An 18,570-nucleotide genomic window follows, 5' to 3' on the forward strand; every position below is an offset into this window, starting at 1 on the left:
GGTTTGGGGCCCAGCCAGCTCAACTGCTAAGTCATCTCTTGCATTGAGACATGGGGGCACCTACATGTAATAGCTACTCGGCTGTATTCTGCCCATGCTCTGGGGTTCCAGTTTTCAGGCTTGGGGACAGGATGGTGCCTGGTTTTTGCACCAAGTTCTATCCATAAGCCCCACTGAGTTCAATGGGGTCCACTCTCAGGTCACTAGTGTGCATACCATGCCAGCCTTAAGAAGTGGGGTGAGGTGCAAACAGATTAAATGGGAACCACTGGAGATGTTGCAAATGGGGTTTCTGTTAGGAAGGGGCTGCCCCATTTTGCTTCTCCAGGAGCAGAGGCTCCCTTTGCTTCTTCCTCTCTCCCAGGACCCTGCAGCTTGTGGTGGCTTCCCGACTCCTCAGGATGAAAGAGACTGAATCTGTAAGCGAGGATGGAAGGGGGAAGATGGACGGTTGACCTGGTCAGGTTGTCTCCTGAATCTCTCCTCACAGCCTCTGAGCGTTCCCTCCCAGGGACCTCCGAGATATCTGGTGAGTCCCAGGGGAGGGGAGATGGGGACATGGATGGATGGGGCTGGAGAGGTACTGGGGCTTGCTCATTTTGGGAGTGGGATGAGGCAGGCAGGCGGATGGAGTTTGAGAAGGGGGGCACCTTTTTGGGCTCCTCCACCTGCCTTCCAGCGCCTTTGACATCTGCAGGCAATTTGAGCCAGGAATACGTCACAGCTCCCCGGCCACCGCGATGTACTGGCGCCAGTACTGTGATTGAATGCCCTACCAATGTCAGAGAACTCAATGATCCGTCACACAGCACTAGAAGCCATGATTCTTTAAATTACCTGATCCTAATTTCAGGACTGACTGCCGATGGGGCCTCTGTGTTTTGCCTTTTTCTTTTCTTTTAGGAATAACTTTTCATTTTCTTTTAAAAACAAGGATCATATAAGACTAATATAGGATACAAATATGTAGACTGAGTCTTCTCAGTCTTCTCATATGATTCTCAAAACTAGTAGAAGTAATTTGCAGGAATTTCTATAACATATGGTTCATCATTAGTGGTCAGTGTATCAGTTCTGAGTTCATGAATTGGTTTAAATTGGAGGAGGAGAGATAGGAGAAAACAGAGCAACAGAACAAGTCACTGATCCATCGCGCAGCACTCGAAGCTGATCCTAAATTCTTAAACTACCTGATCCTAATTTCAGGATTGACTGCAGATGGGGCCTTCGTGAGTTGCCCCATTATCTTTTCTTTTTGGAATAACGTTTTATGCTTTTAAAAACAAGGATACAATAAATGATACAAATATATAGACTCATTGTTCTCATGTCATTTGTATATCTAAAAACTAGCAGAATAAATTTGCAGGAATAACACATCGTTCCTTGTTGGTGATCAGTATATGAGTTCTGGGTTCATGAATTGGTATAAATTGAAACAAAAAAGGGTAAACAGCGGAGAACAGAGAACATTCAACGTCGCATAGTCGAATTCCTAGTCAAAAGCTCTTGTGGCCATTGGGCTTAGATTAAGTGTGAGTAATAGTCATTTTCCATTTTATGTTACCAATTAAACTATCCTTATTTTTTGCTCTATCGGACGCACTTTTTCCTATCCAGAAATGAAGAGGAAATGTTTGTACGTCCTATGGAGCGAATGCAGGCTGTCGCTGAAGCCTGGAGGGCGATAGGGGTCGGTGCGCAGCGGGGGTTGGCGCTGCACACCCGGGCTTTAGGCTGCTGTCCGCGAGCCTTTGGAGCCCGGCGGGAACTCTCGCCACAATCAAAAGGCTTGTGGATAGCTGCCTCTTCTGGGGGATGGGGTCGCTCAGGCTTCCCCCGCCCCAGCACCGCAGCTAAAAACAAAGCCAAGAGAGCAAGCGGGATCCATCCCGCTCACTGTCTTGGCTTCTGCCAAAGCCGCCCGCAGCCTCTCCCCGCTGGTGAGTTTGCGTGCGACTAAAGAGGAAGCCAAGACAGCCAGCGGGATGGATCCCGCTCACTGTCTTGGCTTCTTTGCTCTTTGGGGCTGGGGTGCCCCAAACTAGGTGCGCCCTATGGTCCGGTGCACCCTATGGAGCGAAAAATACGGTATACAGAGTTGGTCTCCTCATGAAAATGAGAGGAGATTCAAAGTGAAGAAAGATATTTAGAAAAAAGTTTAAATTTAGACCAAATTTAGATTGAGGCAACAGCTGATGGGAAGTGTGCAGGTGAAGATGTTCTTGCTTGTTTCAGAGGAGGCAGGGACGTTGCTGGATCCTGACAAGAGAGCTTTGCATAAAGAAGTCAAGGAGGAGAATTATGGGATCGTGGACCCTCTCATTAAAATTCCCTGTTAGATCATAACATCAATTTTGAAATTCCATACATACCTCTATTTCAGGGGTGGCCAACTTCCAAGAGACTGCGATCTGCTTGCAGAATTAAAAACTGGGAGTGATCTACCCCTGTTTTGTAGGGGTTCAGGTCAAAGTTGTTGAGCTTTTATTAGCAACTCACCAAAGGAGTGCTGGGGGGAAAACAGCCTCCAGCCTCGGTTTGTAAGCTCTGTCTTCCATTCTCCAACAATGGAGGGAGGATCCGGGAGAGGGTCAGCAATTGACTGCGATTGACCAAAACCTCGCAGTAGATCGTGATCGACTTGTTGGACACCCCTGCTCTCTTTGATGAACCTCCACTATTTGGATGGAGACCAACAGCATCTGGGATTCTAACATCCACACCGTGAGCCCTGAATGGAGGGATATCAACTGTTTGTGAATATTCTTTGTCTAGTCATGCCTTTTTAAACAATGACCAGGCTTGTCTGAACCACCCAGGCCTTCTTAAATGTGGGCTTGAGAGTTTTTAGGGAAGTTAAAGTAACTTCTGTCAGGTTTGTTGTTTTGGCTTCTGTTTGCATTTGATTGACCAAAGAGATGACTGACCTTGAATATGGGGTGGATTCCAGGATTGACCCAAATCAAATCTATTCCAGATAAAAGCCAAGCAATATGTCAGTTAATACCAGCCAATAAAGGCAGTGAAAACTATTGTAAGGCCTCACATTTAACTTCAGTCCTTCCTTTATCACAAGCATTCATTAACTTTGTTCAATGATGGATGTGAACCACGTCCCCTTTGCTCTGAGTGGGGTTAGGGTCCGGGGCAGCAATGCAGAGTTAGCATGACTTACCCTAACATGGCAGTGCATTGATGGGGGAGGGCTCAGGTGGTGGGTTTCTTCCTGAGGCGATAATTATCTTTTCTCTTCATTGCAGTTGGTGATGAATGGGAAGGGAAGAACAAGGGGGACCACAACAGAATCCACATATCAGAGAAATCAAATAAATATTCAGAGTATGGAGAGAACATTGGCCAGAGCTCCCAGTCCACCTCCCATCAACGAAAGAGCTTCATTCGGAGGGATAGCCTCACTTCACATGAAAGAATTCACAGAGGAGAGAAATTGTATCACTGCACAGAATGTGGAAAGAGCTTCAATCGGAAGTATAATCTCACTTCCCATCAAAGAATTCATACGGGGAAGAAACCCTATCAATGCCTGGAATGTGAAAAGAGCTTCAGTCAAAAGGACAGTCTCGCTTTGCATCAAAGAATACATACAGGGGAGAAATCCTATCAGTGCTTAGAATGTGGGAAGCGCTTCAGTCACAGATCATATCTCACTTCCCATCAAAGAATTCATACAGGGGAGAAACCATATCAGTGCTTGGAATGTGAAAAGAGCTTCAGTCACAGGCAGAATCTCACTTCCCATCAAAGAATTCATTCAGGGGAGAAACCATATCAGTGCTTGGAATGTGGAAAAAGCTTCAGTCAGAGGCAGGATCTCACTTCCCATCAAAGAATTCATACAGGGGAGAAACCATATCAGTGCTTCGAATGTGGGAAGAGTTTCAGTCACAGACATCATCTCACTTCCCATCAAAGAATTCATACAGGGGAGAAACCCTATCATTGCTTAGAATGTGGGAAGAGCTTCAGTCGAAAGGACAGTCTGACTTTGCATCAAAGAATACATACAGGGGAGAAATCCTATCAGTGCTTAGAATGTGGAAAGAGCTTTAGTCACAGATCACATCTCACTTCCCACCAAAGAATTCATACAGGGGAGAAACCCTATCAGTGCTACGAATGTGGAAAGAGCTTCAGTCAGAGCACCCATCTCGCTTCCCATCAAAGAATTCATACAGGGGAGAAACCCTATCAGTGCTTTGAATGTGGAAAGAGCTTCAGTCAAAAGAACACTCTCACTTTGCATCAAAGAATTCATACAGGGAAGAAACCTTTTCAGTGCCTGGAATGTGGGAAGAGCTTCAGTAGGAGCACCCATCTCACTTCCCATGAAAGAATTCATTCAGGGGAGAAATCCTTTCAGTGTTTGGAATGTGGAAAAAGCTTCAGTCACAGCCACAGTCTCACTTCCCATCAAAGAATTCATACAGGGAAGAAACCATATCAGTGCTTCGAATGTGGGAAGAGCTTCAGTCACAGCACCCATCTCACTTCCCATCAAAGAATTCATACAGGGGAGAAACCCTATCAGTGCTTGGAATGTGGGAAGAGCTTTAGTCAGAGCAGCAGTCTCACTTCCCATCAAAGAATACATACAGGGGAGAAACCATATCAGTGCTTGGAATGTGGGAAGCGCTTCAGTCACAGATCATATCTCACTTCCCATCAAAGAATTCATACAGGGGAGAAACCCTATCAGTGCTTGGAAAGTGGGACGAGCTTCAGTCAGAGCAGCAGTCTCACTTCCCATCAAAAACTTCATAAAGGAGAGAAACCACATCAGTGCTTGGAATGTGGGAAAAGTTTCAGTCAAAGCCCCCATCTCATAATCCATAAAAGAATCCACACAGGGGAGAAACCATACCAGTGCTTGGAATGTGGGAAGAGTTTTAGTCACAGACATCCTCTCACTTCCCATCAAAGAATCCATACAGGGGAGAAACCATATCAGTGCTTCGAATGTGGGAAGAGTTTCAGTCAGAGAGCACATCTCGCTTCCCACCAAAGAATCCATACAGGGGAGAAACCCTATCAGTGCTTGGAATGTGGAAAGAGCTTCAGTCACAGCCGCAGTCTCGCTTCCCATCACAGAATTCACACCAGAGAGAAATCTTCTTAGTGTTTGGAATGTGGGAAGAGCTTCAGTCAGAGTGCCACTCTCATGGACCACCAAATAATTCATACAGGGTTGAAAGCATATCAGCGCATGGAATGTAGATAAAATTTCCCTCGTAAAAAAGTCAATTCAAGAACTCACAGCATGGTGAATAATAGAATGGTAGATTCGGAATCTAGTCCAACACCTGCCAACGCAGAAAAAACTAATTTCAAGCATCCATGACAGATGGCCATCCAACGTCTTCTTAAATACCTCCAATGAAGGAGAGTCCACCCCCTTCTGAGGGAGTTCCTTTTCACTGCTGGCTCTTACTATCAGAAAGTTCCTCCTGATCTTTAGGAGACATCTCTTTTTGTGTTTCTTGAATCACCTCTTCAGATTCCTTCATGACCTTGAGAAGGACTTTTGTATGTCTGAGAATGTCCAGGGGATTGGACCATGCTCTATATTCAGGGGGGAACCCATGGAGAGGAGTCCGATATAGGGCTTAAGTCATCTAGGCATTGGTCAGATTGTCATAATTACAGACATACTTACTGGTTTGGACGGAAGTGATTCTTATTCCAGGGGAAGTGGTGACCCTGAGATTACAGGTGCTCTCACCAATATTGTCCAAACGTCCAGTAAAACTTTGACACAGCAGAGCGAATGTTTACCCGCTGAGGTTGATGTATTGGGAGGTTAGGTTTAGGGCCGTGTGGTATTGCTTCATTGTATATGGGATCCCTATAAAGGGAATTTCTTCCTCTAGGTGGGAGGGAGACTGGTCAAGTTACCATCAGTTGAATGCAACATTTAAGTCAGATTTTTTAAAACGGATTTGCAGAACAAAACTCACAGTTTGAAAGGGAGTTATTAGGCTCCTGGGTTAAAATATTATCTAAATGTTACTTGGGTGGGATACAAAGAATGCAATGATGAAATCATGAATGAGAAGCTGGGCCAGAGATGTAGGACACAACATTGACTTTGCTTTTTGGGAACAACTGTGGAAAGTAAATTTAAGATTTACAGCTAGCTACATTCTAAGGGAAAACTTCATGAAGATGATGCAGAGGAGTCAATCAAGATTATCAAGGGTCTGAAACCAAGCCTTCTGAGGAGGGCTTGAACGAACTGGGGGGGTGTATCCATTTCAAGTGAAGTTTGCCGAAATCTACGCTTGCGACATGGGCTGTCATACGTCCAGATTTTCCCGGACATTTCAGCAATTTCTGCCCAGACTCTGCTTACAATTCTGGATGTATGGCAACCATATCTGTATACAGTGGTACCTCGGTTCTCAAACAGCTGAGTTCCTGAACAACTTTGAACTCGAATGCTGCAAACCTGGAAGTCAGTGTTCCAGTTTGCGAACTTTGCTTCGGAAGCCGAATGTGCTCCTGAGCTTCTGTTTTCACTGTTCCGCTGCTAATTTGTGACCCCCCCCCCCATTGTAATCAAAGCCTTCCATTTCCAATTGCAGTGTTCAGAGGTGATATTTGGAGCTTATATCTGGTGCTTTTTTTTTTCTAAAACAAATTGCGTTTTTATTTGGCTTTTTCGTTTTTGTGACTGTGGCTTGTTCTCTGTTTTTGATTGATTGTGTGACTGCGGTAATGCATAAAAGCCCCCCCATCCAAACAATATCTAACATCAGTGCAGGTAAGAAAAAATAATAATTTTAATTTTAATCTAAAGTACTGTCTTCTTTCTTTTATAGTACAGTACATTGATTATTGCTTTCATTTTATGGATCAATGATCTCGTTAGATAGTAAAATTCATGTTAAATTGCTGTTTTAGTTGTTTTTAAAAGTCTGGAATTTATTAATCTGTTTTGCATTACTTTCTTTTTTTTAAAACAAACTATTCAATTTTTTACATACATATATTCCTACAATTTTTAAATTTGCTGTACAATTTTTTCCTTTCCCTCCCCCCCCCCATACCCATTGGAAGGGTTCAAACAATTATCCTCAGCCACGGGCATAGCGTCTTTAGTTTCCACCGAATGTCTTTTGTTCCAGTAGTTTTTATCCATTCAAGATAGGGGTTCCCTCTGTTGCTTATCGTGGTGGACTTGACCTTCCACGTTGTTTCCTGTGACATGACTGCGACAATGTCCGACGAAATAAGTTCAAACAAATAACTATTCCATGCCTCTACTGTCCATTTTCCTCTCTCTTTCCAACCTAAAGCTATCGTTGCCTTTCCCGCTAATATCATAGCTTTGAAGGTAAACTGGTCACCTTTCTCTATTGCCATGTTTCCAAGTCTACCCATTGTCATGAAATCAATATCTATTGAAAGCTTCACTTTAAAAATTTCATTAATAACCTTTAGGATTTCCCCCCAGAATTCCTTTACCTCTGGGAATTCCCAGTACATATGGGAAAACCATCCCTTGACTTGTTTACAGTGCCAACAGCTAGAATTCAATCCTGCTACCATATTAGCAAGCTGGGCTGGAGTTCTGTACCATTTTAGAAAGATTTCAGCTCTCTAAATTTGCTTACTTTAATCTCATCTGTTCCTTTCATTATCCTTTCAACCTTTGCTTCGCTAACTTGTTCTTCCTTACTCCACATCTTTTGAATAAGTTGGGTTGTCTGTTTCTTATTTGTAATCATTCTCTTATAGATTTTACTCATCATTCCTTGTTTCGTTTTTTCCATTTGTTTGTATAGTTCCTCTATTGGCTCTTCTAAACTCCTATTTCCTGTCTCTTGGACTTTGGAAATTTTGTTGTATAGTCCTCCAATTTTTAACCAATATTGGTTACCTATATTCCCTATTACTTCCTGCAATGACTTTAAGGACTCTCCTGTATACATACCTTTAACTATATGATATCCCTTAGCGTTTAGAATTCCCCACTGTCAGGGAACTGCCATCGGAGCCAAGGGTGGTGGTAAGGCTCCCCAATGACGCTGGAGAGGGAACCAGCAAGGAGAGAGGGAGAGCTTCCGCTGGGGAAGGAAATAGACGTGACGCCGGGGAGGAAGGTGAGGCTTCGGGAGCTTCGGAGGGAGGGCTCCGGGACTGTTCCAGCGAGACCAGCGGGGAGAGCACAGAGCCTCCCCTTGGGACGCCCACTCTGCACAGAAAGCTTCCGCGCAGGGAAGCTAGGCAGCGACTTGGTGTCAAAGAACTTTTATGTTGGAGGAAATTCAGGAAACGCCCACTGACGGATTCTGCCAGTGATTGAGACAGTCACAGAGTACTGACTGTCCAGTCAGGGGAAAGTTTTAACCAAACTACTCAGCTTGGAGCAGTTTGCGCCTTACGCGCAAGCAACCCCAAACCCCATTACACCCACCATTTTGGATTATCTGTTACCTCATAAATACTTTCTAAGGGTGCACTTAGAGAAATCCTTTTTAAAAGGTTACATAATCTCAACTCGTTACTAACAGTGAAGATACCAGGTAGCCTGACATCTGGCTGGTTGATAGGGGATCAAATACTTATTTCACTCATTGTAATACACACCAATCTCTGACTTTTGTCTTCTGGGTTTCTGGGGTTTTTCCTGTTGTTATTCCATCTCTCACAGCTACAATAAAACTACCATTAAAATTATGGACCGGTCATTTCTTTGTCAGAGGGCAAAGGGGCAAATTTAGCTGGGGATCTAATACTTTCCCCCCTCACTGTACCTTCATTACTTTAATACATACCGCATTTTTCGCTCCATAAGATGCACCTGACCATAAGGCGAACCTAGTTTTTAGAGGGGGAATGCAAGAAAAAAAAACATAATTTAAACGGAGCGCTGAGCAGAGCCTGTATGCATCCCAGCCTCTGCTCAGTGCTCCCTTTCATGAGCCGCGTGGAGCGTATGTGTGGCGCTTGCAGGCTTTTGCCCGAGGAGGGAGAAGGGCAGCCCGTCAGTTACAGGCTGCCCTTCTCCTTCCTCGGGGAAAAGCCCCCAAGAGCCACACACACACTCCACACACCTCTTTAAAGGGAGCGTGGCTCTGGGGCGCTTTTGCAAGAGGTGGGGGAAGTGAGAAAGCCATGCTCTGTCCCTTCCCCCACCTCCTGCAAAAGCCACGGTGTGATGAAATATGGGGCTACTTGTGTGCGAGCACTTGCACTCTCAGAGTTTTGTAATCAGTTTCAAAACTGTCCCTCTCCGCGCAGCCATCAGTGCATGGCTGCCTTAATCGCTGGCAGAATCCGTCAGTGGGCGTTTCCGGAATTTACTCCAACATAAGAGTTCTTTGACAGAAACTCTACGCCTTGATTCTCTACGTGACAGCTTCCTGCGCAAAGTGGGCATCCCAAGGGGAGGTCCTGAGCTCTCCCCGCTGTTCTCACTGGAAGCGTCTCGGAGCCGTTCCTCCGACTCTGTTTCCGCTGAGACTCTCCCTCTCCCCCTGCTGGTTCCCTCCTCAGCATCCGAGGGTCTCCTAGCATCCTGGAGCCCCTCCACCACTTGGAGCTCCGATGGCAGTTCCCTGACACACGGATAGCCGTGCGAAGCCGCCGCAGGGGTTCCTGCTCCCCTGCGAAGGGTTCGCGTGGCTAAGCCGGAAGCTAGAACAACGAGAGGGAGCGCTGCACAGCGTTCCCTCTCACTCTTCTGGCTTCTGGGGTAGCCTGCAAAGCCTGCATTTGCTCCATAGGACGCACACACACTCCCCCTTTTTAGAGCGAAAAACACGGTAGCTAAACAAATTTACATATGAACACCAGAACATTGTATGCACTCCGTACAATTAAAATTGCTTTTACCCTTTGAGTTTTTTGATGTGAAGGAGTGAACCCTGAGTGAAATACTTTCCACACTCCATACATTTAAATGGGATTCCCCCTGTTTGTTGATGTTTTGCATGGGTTCTACTATCAGTGAAAGTCTTTCCCTGTGTGAGTTTGTTGATGCAAAGTAAGTTGTGCCTTCTCACAAACTCTTTCCACACTCCATACATTTAAATGGTTTATACCTGAGAAGATTTATTGCTCAGAGAAGCTTGGCGTCCGGCCCACTTTCCAAAGTCCACATTCCAATGCTCTGAGCAAAAGCAGAGTCCGGCAGCGGTCAGAGAAAGCTGCTGTCTTCCGTGCTTCTTCAGTGTGCTTAAACAGAGTCCACACAGGATTCTAGTAACTAAAAGCAGCTTTATTTATAGCAGAACTATCCATTGTCTAATACAGCGCACAGCATCGTGAAAACATGTCCGCTCTCTTCAAAAGCGAAAGTAGAGAGAACACAAAGGGTTGAGACTCTTGGAAGTGACGCAGAATCTCCCCCCACCCCACAGTAGGCCGGACGTACACTCTGAGCTGTTTAACCCTGTAAGCTCAGGTTCTCACACCCCCTCTCACCCTGCGCTACTGTGGGGCAAGTAAGTAACAAAACTTACCCCAACTCCAAACCACCACAGAACTCCCCATGACGCTGGAAGCTCAAAGGTTTGGTAAAACCAGCCAAGTTATCGTGACTAGCACAATACTTCAGCCGTATCAAACCTGACTGAACACTCTGACACACATTCTGGAAACGTATGTCTAGATGCTTGGTTCTGGCCTTAAATTGCCCAGATTCAGCTAACTTTAAACAGGGTTGATTGTCTTCCCAAACCGTGATGGGCAAGCTACAATCCCCACAGATCTCTTGCACCAAGCATCTATAGAACTCCAGTTCCCGGCACAAATCTGACAGTGTGCTGAATTCAGCCTCAGTAGAAGACAGAGCAATGAGAATTTGCTTCCGGGACTTCCACCCAACCAGTGACTTCCCAAACTTTATCACCAACCCAGACACAGACTTTCGGTCCTGCAGATTCGCCCAATCGCTGTCCGCAAAGCACATGAGCTTCGTCTCACCCTCAGCTGGCAGCTTGAGACTGAAGTCTTTGGTATGCTGCAGGTAACGCAGTACCCGCTTGATACTTTGCCAAGCACTTACACTGGGTTTTGAGCTTCCCTACTGAGCAGATTAGTAGCAAAGGCAATGTCTGGTCTGCTCCATTGGGACAGATACAACAGACTACCCAGAGCTGACTGAAAGAGCTCAGCATTCTCGAACTCAGCACTTTCTGCTTGCTGGCTGTCTTTCACATAGCTCGCTTCCGAACTCCTGCACAATCAGACATTCTGAACTTCTCAAGCAACTGCTCAATCTTGCCTTTCTGACTGAGCAAGAAGCTACCATCCTCAGTTCTAGCTATCTCCACACGTGGGTAGATTTTTACTGCACCTAGGTTCTTGAGCTGAAACCACTTTCCAAGTTCTTTGGCAAACTTCTGCACCTGTTTGTCTGCCCTCACAACAAAAATGATGTCATCGACGAAGAATAACACCATTTCCTGTGAGTCTCCTGACCCTCTAAGGTACAGGCTGTGGAGTTTGGTATAGACAGGGTTAAAGCTCTGTGGTGTCCTGTATCTGGGAGGAGCTTGTCGCAGAGAACTGCGTCACAGTCTGCAAGCAGAGTTGCTTTCACTTCTGACTGAGAGACACAGCTCAACGGAGAGGCTGTGAATGTGTGCTCTTGGAAGCATGGAGAGATGCCGAAATGGCGGAGGTTTCCGATGGAAAGATTTATGGCTTGTAAATAAACGCTTCTAGAGATAAGAACCAATCTGTCTTTGGACCTGATTTATCCCTTTCTTACATGGACTCAGGACCGCTGTTGCTACTCTGCTATCCTGCTAGGCCAGCTCAGAGCTTCCAGGGATACAGAGCTGCGCTGGGAAGCTTGCTGGACGTAGGATTTATATTCACACGCACACAGGCAACTGTCAGCAAGACTCTTTCTGAAACCTAGCTTCTCCAAAGCTTCATTCAGGCACAAATTCCAATTCCTGGCCGATTGCTTCAGGCCGTAAATTGACTTGTGAAGTTTCCATACAGTACCTTGCTCATTGCCCTCAAACCCTGGAGGAAGAAGCATATACAGATCCTCCTGGAGGTCTGAGTTCAAGTAGGCTACATCCACATCAAAGTGATGAACCAGCAAACCTCTTTGTGCAGCAATGACCAAGTGCACGCGTAGAGATTCACTTCTGGAGGTGGGAGCATAAACTTCCGTATAATGCAACCCCCTTCGCTGCGTGAATCCTCTCGCTACTAACCTGGCCTTGTACTGCGGTTCTCCAGTTGCTGTGGGTTTAAGACGGTAAACCCAACAGCTACTGTTTGCCCACCGGCAAGTTCGTGAGGGAGAACACACCTAGAGACTCCATTGAGCTCATCTCCTTCTGCATCGCCTCATGCCATTTCCTGGCTTCTTCCTGAAGCAGTTTCTGAACATCCTCAAAACTCTCGGGTTCACACTGTGCCATTCCGACCCACACGCTAGTGACAGCAAACCTTTCAGGGGGCTTCCCCTTCGTCGTCCGAGCTGATCGGCGCAACACTACTTCAGGAACCCCCTCTGACCCACTAGGGCCAGCCAGAACGTCCTTGGCATCAGAGAGCTCCCCCTCTGACTTACTACGCCTTCTGGACTTCTCAGCCGAACCTGTGCTGATGGCCTGAGCACATCTAATGAAAAGTTGGTTTTGCTGGACAGGTTGGATGCAACAAGCGTTTCTTTTTTCCCATTCTTTTTTCCCCTGCCAGCAAATAGTTAACAAATGGCAGCCTCTGATTGGCTGTGGTTCCAGAAGGGAGAGTTTAAAAGGAGAGGATTTGAGAAGAGGCAGTTAGCTGAGCTGTTTGCTGTTCAGTTCTGTCCAGCTTGCAAGTAAAGAGCTGCTCTGGAGAAATCGCTGTGTCGTCTGCTATGTTCGCCCACAACTTAACACAAAGGATCCTCCCTTACCCAATGAATCATTCTGACTTTGTACCTCCTGGGAGATGCCCCACGAGAGGGGCTTTGCACAACGGTCAGTTGGGTCCTTCTCTGACTCGCGGGAATCAACGGCCACATCTAAGGACAGGCTTTGCACCTGAAACAGAAGCAAGGCACCCAGACAGGGAACAGGGAGAGGAGGCTAGGAAGGACAAACCAAGCAATGGATTCTCGCCCTCCACCCTCAAGTCTTCTGGAAAAACTCTACTGCAGAAACAAGTGGAGCTGTGAAGCGGAAAGAGGACCTTCTCCGTGGCTCTAGTAAATGTTGTTAAGGCTTAATCCCATTTAAAGATTGTGTGTATTCCCGCGCTGGGACTTCCGGGTGAAGGACGAATAACCAATCTATACCTGTATTAAGAACATAAGGGCCTGCTGGATCAGGCCAACGGCACATCAAACCTTATGAGGTCTGGTTAATAATAATAATAATAATAATAATAATAATAATAATAATAATAAATTTATTATTTATACTTCGCCCATCTGGCTGGGCTTCCCCAGCCACTCTGAGCAGCTTCCAACAAAATATTAAAATACAGTAATGCATCAAACATTAGAAGCTTCCCTAAACAGGGCTGCCTTCAGATGTCTTCTAAAAATCTGGTAGTTGTTCTTCTCTTTGACATCTGGTGGGAGGGTGTTCCACAGGGTGAGCACCACCACTGAGAAGGCCCTCTGCCTGGTTCCCTGTAACTTGACTTCTCTCAGTGAGGGAGCTGCCAGAAGGCCCTTGGCACTGGACCTCAGTGTCCAGGCAGAATGATGGGGGTGGAGATGCTCCTTCAGGTATACTGGGCCGAGGCCGTTTAGGGCTTTAAAGGTCAACACCAACACTTTGAATTGTGCTCGGAAATGTACTGGGAGCCAATCTAGGTCTTTCAAGACCGGTGTTATGTGGTCTTGGCAGCCACCCCCAGTCACCAGACTAGCTGCTGCATTCTGGATTAGTTGTAGTTTCCGGGTCACCTTCAAAGGTAACCCCACATAGAGCGCATTGCAGTACTCTAAGCGGGAGATAACCAGAGCATGCACCACTCTGGCAAGAGAGCCTGCGGGCAGGTAGAGTCTCAACCTGCGTATCAGGTGGAGCTGGTAGACAGCCACCCTGGACACAGAGTTAACCTGCACCTCCTTTGGACAGCTGTGAGTCCAAAATGGCTCCCAGTCTGTGCACCTGGTCCTTCAGGGGCACAGTTACACCATTCAGGACCAGGGAGTCCTCCACACCCGCCCACCTCCTGTCCCCCAAAAACAGTACTTCTGTCTTATAAGGATTCAACCTCAATCTGTTAGCCGCCATCCATCCTCTAACCGCCTCCAGACACTCACACAGGACCTTCACCGACTTCACTGGTTGAAGGAGCTGGGTATGTTTAGCCCAGAAAAGGAGATATGATAGCCATCTTCAAATATCTCAAGGGCTGTCACATGCAGGGAACAAGCTGGTTTTCTCCTGCACTGGAGGGTAGGACTCAAACCCATGGCTTCAAGTTACAAAAAGTGAGATTCCGACTAAATCTACGGGGGGAAATTCTGACAGTTAAGAGCTGTTTGACAGTGGAACGGTTTCCCTCGGGAGGTGGTGGACTCTCCTTCCTTGGAGGTTTTTAAGCAGAGGTTGCGTGGCCAACTATCATGGATGCTTTATCTGAGATTTCTGCATTGCAGGGGGGTTGGACTAGAAATAAGCCTTTCTCAACCTGTGGGTCCCCAGATGTTGTTGAACTACAACTCCCATCACCCCTAGCTAGCAAGACCAGAGCTCAGGGATGATGGGGGCTGTAGTCCAACAACATATGGGGACCCACAGCTTGAGAACTGCTCGACTAGAATAAGTGTGGGAGGTCCCTTCCAATTCTACAGTGGGAAACCAGCAAGCTAGACCGAAGCAGCACAAGAACACTCTCCTCTGCTGCGGTTTCCAGAAACTGGTATTCAGAACCATGGCTGCCTTCTCAGTTCCTTGGAACTGCCTGGATGATTGAGGTGGGGATAAGCCTCTCACCTGTCTCTCTTCCTGCCTCCTCTCTTCTGTCTGGCTCAGGAGGAAGCCTTCTGCCAAGGCCACCGCCTGCGAACTCCACTCCACTCCACACTCCCTGACCCAGTTCTCCATCTCCGGGGGGAGGACAGCCAGGAACTGCTCCAAGACCACCAGGTCCAGGATCTGGGCCTTGATGAGCCTTTCTGGCTTCAGCCACAGATGGCAGAGACTGTGGAGTCGGCTGCAAAAGTCTCGGGGCCCCTCGGCCTCCTGGTAGCCAAACTCCCTGAACCGCTGGCGCCCAACATCTATGCCGGCTTCTCCTGAACTTAGGATCTTCTTCACCATTCCTTCCCAGAATCCTCCACTGCTCCCAGTCTTGGTGGCACCAGGGTCTCCTCCTGCTCTGTCCGAAAGATCCATCTTGGACCTGTGGGGAGAGGCCTCCTGCTTACTCCCAGAAGTTCAATGAGGGACGTTAACAGACAGCTTCCAAGCAAGCTGAATGTTTCCAGCTGTCAATCTGAGAAAATCTCCCCTCCAGAAACAAACAGGAAGAACCAGAGATCGAGAGAACCTTGCACCATGCCCTCGTTCAGAAACATTCTTCCCCCTGTCTCTCTTTCCTGTGGACGTAGCTCCGTTGGTTAGAGCATGGTGCTGATAACGCCAAGGTTGCAGGTTCGATCCCCATATGGGACAGCTGCATATTCCTGCATTGCAGTGGGTTGGAATAGATGACAGACAAGGTTCCTTTCAACACTATGATTCTATGACTGCTCCCTATCTCTTGTCAGTGTGTGTGTGTGTGTGTATTATTACGGAAAATCTAGGTGCGAGGCTGCTCAGTCACCAGCTCATCGGGCAGAGCCCGCGGGTCCCTGCGGAATAAACGGAGGAGTCCAGCCACCAACCGGAGCAAATAGCTGTAGACCAAAGTTTATTGTGCAACAGGTTCAAAGAGGAATTTTGAACCCCGAGGATAGGGTGACAAGGACTTTTAAAACTTTCCCACCATACAGTTCTTACAGCATCATTGCTACATCACTGACAGGTCACAAAAGGGGAGGGGTTAACCTTGGCAAACATGTCCAGGCAAGTCCTTGGTACAAGATTAGAATAAGCAGACATCGCAGGGCAAAACCCAGGTATAAGATGAGCACAGGCAAATACCTCTGAAGTCCCACCACCCAGATTACAATAGAACTTCCTTTGCATGTCTTGACCCCTTGGCAAGTTTTGGTGATGGGATTAGGCTTCCCTTGGCCAACCATCAGCTCAGCAATTGTCACCTCTGGGAACCTCCTGGAGTCCTTTTTCAAGGGGGAAATAGCTTTGGAATGCAGGAAACTGGCAAAGGAGTTGATTTTATATTATTTTTAAAGCTAGGTAACTTTCCTGAGCTGTCAAGTTGAAAGGATAAATTCAGGCAAAATATTTGTAACATTTAACAACTTTAAAGATGTGCCCCCTCCCGTAATTTCCGTAACACACATATATATAGAAGGTAAAGGGACCCCTGACCATTAGGTCCAGTCGTGGCCAACTCTGGGGTTGCGATGCTCATCTCGCTTTATTGGCTGAGGGAGCCGGCATACAGCTTCCGGGTCATGTGGCCAGCATGACTAAGCCGCTTCTAGTGAACCAGAGCAGCGCACGGAAATGCTGTTTACCTTCCTGCCGGAGCAGTACCTATTTATCTACTTGCACTTTGACGTGCTTTTGAACTGCTAGGTTGGCAGGAGCAGGGACCGAGCAACAGGAGCTCACCCTGTTGCGGGGATTCGAACTGCCGACCTTCTGATAGGCAAGCCTTAGGCTCTGTGGTTTAACCCACAGCGCCACCTATGTCCCTTTAACACACACACACAAACACACACACACACACACACACACACACAGAGAGAGAGAGTATATATAATCCAGACAAAGAGTCCTTTGTAACTTAAAAGCTGACACTTTTCTCTTGCTAAACATCAGAAACACATAGCAACATTCAAAAGCAATATGAAGAAATCATTAAAATGACTGGCTAATGGGGACATTCTAGAAACCTTCATAGGCCTGTTTGCATACAAAGGTCTTCAATAGATGCCCCCAAACCGGTAGCTGTGTACAGCTCTCTCTCTCTCTCTCTCTCTAGCTCAGTCAGTAGGAACAAAAACAAACCAATAAACCACCCTCCCAAAACATATTTGCAGAGCACGAGACTCTCAGGGTCGTGGGTTTGAAACCCACGGTGGGCAAAAGATTCCCGCATTGCAGGAGGCTGGGCTAGGATGTCCCTCGTGCTCCTTGCAATTCTGCAATTCTCTGATTCCCTACGTCCAGGCTAAGGAGCATAGCTCAGTGGCAGGGCGTCTGCCTCGCATGCAGACGGTCCCGGGTTCAAACCCTACGTGCGGCGTCTGTAGGTAGGGCTGGGAATGCCCTTCCTCCGGAGCTTTGGAAAGTCGCTGCCAGCCCAACGTGGGCAACTCTTGATTCCGATGCCCGGAGTCCGCAACACACAACACACACACGCACATACACACGCCCACTCCGCATCCTGCCGGTGGGGAGGCATCACCTTCCACCCCCGCCCCCCAAATTCCACTCTCCTGTCCAGATCCAAATGCAGCAGGATGTGACTCTCCCTGAAATGCGGGGGGGGGGGGGGGAGTGTTTGGGTGGGTGGGATTTAACCCTTAGCGAGTCTGCCTTTTTTGGGCGGGGGAGGTCTTTGCACAGGGGGAGATCAGACGGAGGAACGGAATCAACCAGGGAGAGGCGATCACTCAGGCGTTGCTGGATCCGGGGAGAGATCCACTTCTTCTCTTCTTGCTCTTGCAAAGTGGCCTTGGAGAAGGGGGTGGGGACTGTCCCCTCTACCCCTCCCCCCCCACGCTTTTCTTGCTCCGGGAAAGTGCATCTCGGGGTTAAAGAGATCGAGTCCAGGGCGCCTAGAGAGGCTGCAGGGCGAACGGCAACACTTCTTCCTTACCGCTCACGCCCCCGCGCGGCTTCCTGCTTTTTGTGAATGGAGCTTGGAACGTTCGCGTCACCCCACGTGGCTCCAGCAGCAGCGCCTCCCTCTTCCAGGAGGGCGCAAATTGGCGTTTGAGTGGCAAGCAAAATGCAGTATCCCCGAAGAGGAAAAACCAATGCTCTGGGGTTGCGCCAACTCCTGGCTGGATAGAAGGGGAGCCCGTGCCAATCTCTTTTTCTTGCACACACATCATTTCCTTTTCCTTTTTTTTTATTTACAAATTTAAACAGATAAATGCATATTTTGTATTTGGACTTAAAAGTTATCGTCGACTTCCCTCTACCCACCCCCCATCCATGGTTCATTTTATTAACTCTTTTCTATCTACTACATAATCTAGGGGACGTGGGTGGCGCTGTGGGTTAAACCACAGAGCCTAGGACTTGCCGATCAGAACGTCAGCGGGGATCGACGGGGTGAGCTCCCTTTGCTCGGTCCCTGCTCCTGCCAACCTAGCAGTTCGAAAGCACGTCAAAGTGCAAGTAGATAAATAGGTACCGCTCCGGCGGGAAGGTAAACAGCGTTTCCGTGCACTGCTCTGGTTCACCAGAAGCAGCTTAGTCATGCTGGCCACATGACCCGGAAGCTGTATACCGGCTCCCTTGGCCAATAAAGCAAGATGAGCGCCAC

General features: G+C 47.4%; 2 protein-coding genes across 2 annotated transcripts in view; one reads left to right on the plus strand and one right to left on the minus strand.

Moving 5' to 3' along the window:
* LOC310837374 (uncharacterized protein) overlaps positions 1-8,001 on the plus strand; it is a 48,932-nt gene extending 40,931 nt beyond the window's left edge. The window contains exons 3-4 of the mRNA XM_083723895.1: positions 425-529; positions 3,264-8,001. Coding sequence (XP_083580021.1) covers positions 425-529; positions 3,264-5,140 — 1,982 coding nt within the window. The 3' untranslated portion in view covers positions 5,141-8,001. The remainder of the gene's footprint in view (positions 1-424; positions 530-3,263) is intronic.
* Positions 8,002-12,854: 4,853 nt separating this feature from the next.
* Positions 12,855-15,420, minus strand: LOC310835965 (zinc finger protein 24-like; the record flags this gene model as incomplete). Its single annotated transcript, XM_083720933.1, has 2 exons — positions 14,934-15,420; positions 12,855-13,022 (listed from the first exon to the last, which is right to left on the minus strand). Exons 1-2 carry the CDS (start codon positions 15,333-15,335, stop codon positions 12,855-12,857), a joined length of 570 nt encoding a protein of 189 aa, XP_083577059.1. The 5' UTR covers positions 15,336-15,420.
* Between the last annotated feature and the right edge of the window lie 3,150 nt (positions 15,421-18,570).

Source organism: Podarcis gaigeae (assembly GCF_964106915.1).
Source record: "Podarcis gaigeae genome assembly, chromosome: 2".
NCBI classification, from domain to species: domain Eukaryota; kingdom Metazoa; phylum Chordata; class Lepidosauria; order Squamata; family Lacertidae; genus Podarcis; species Podarcis gaigeae.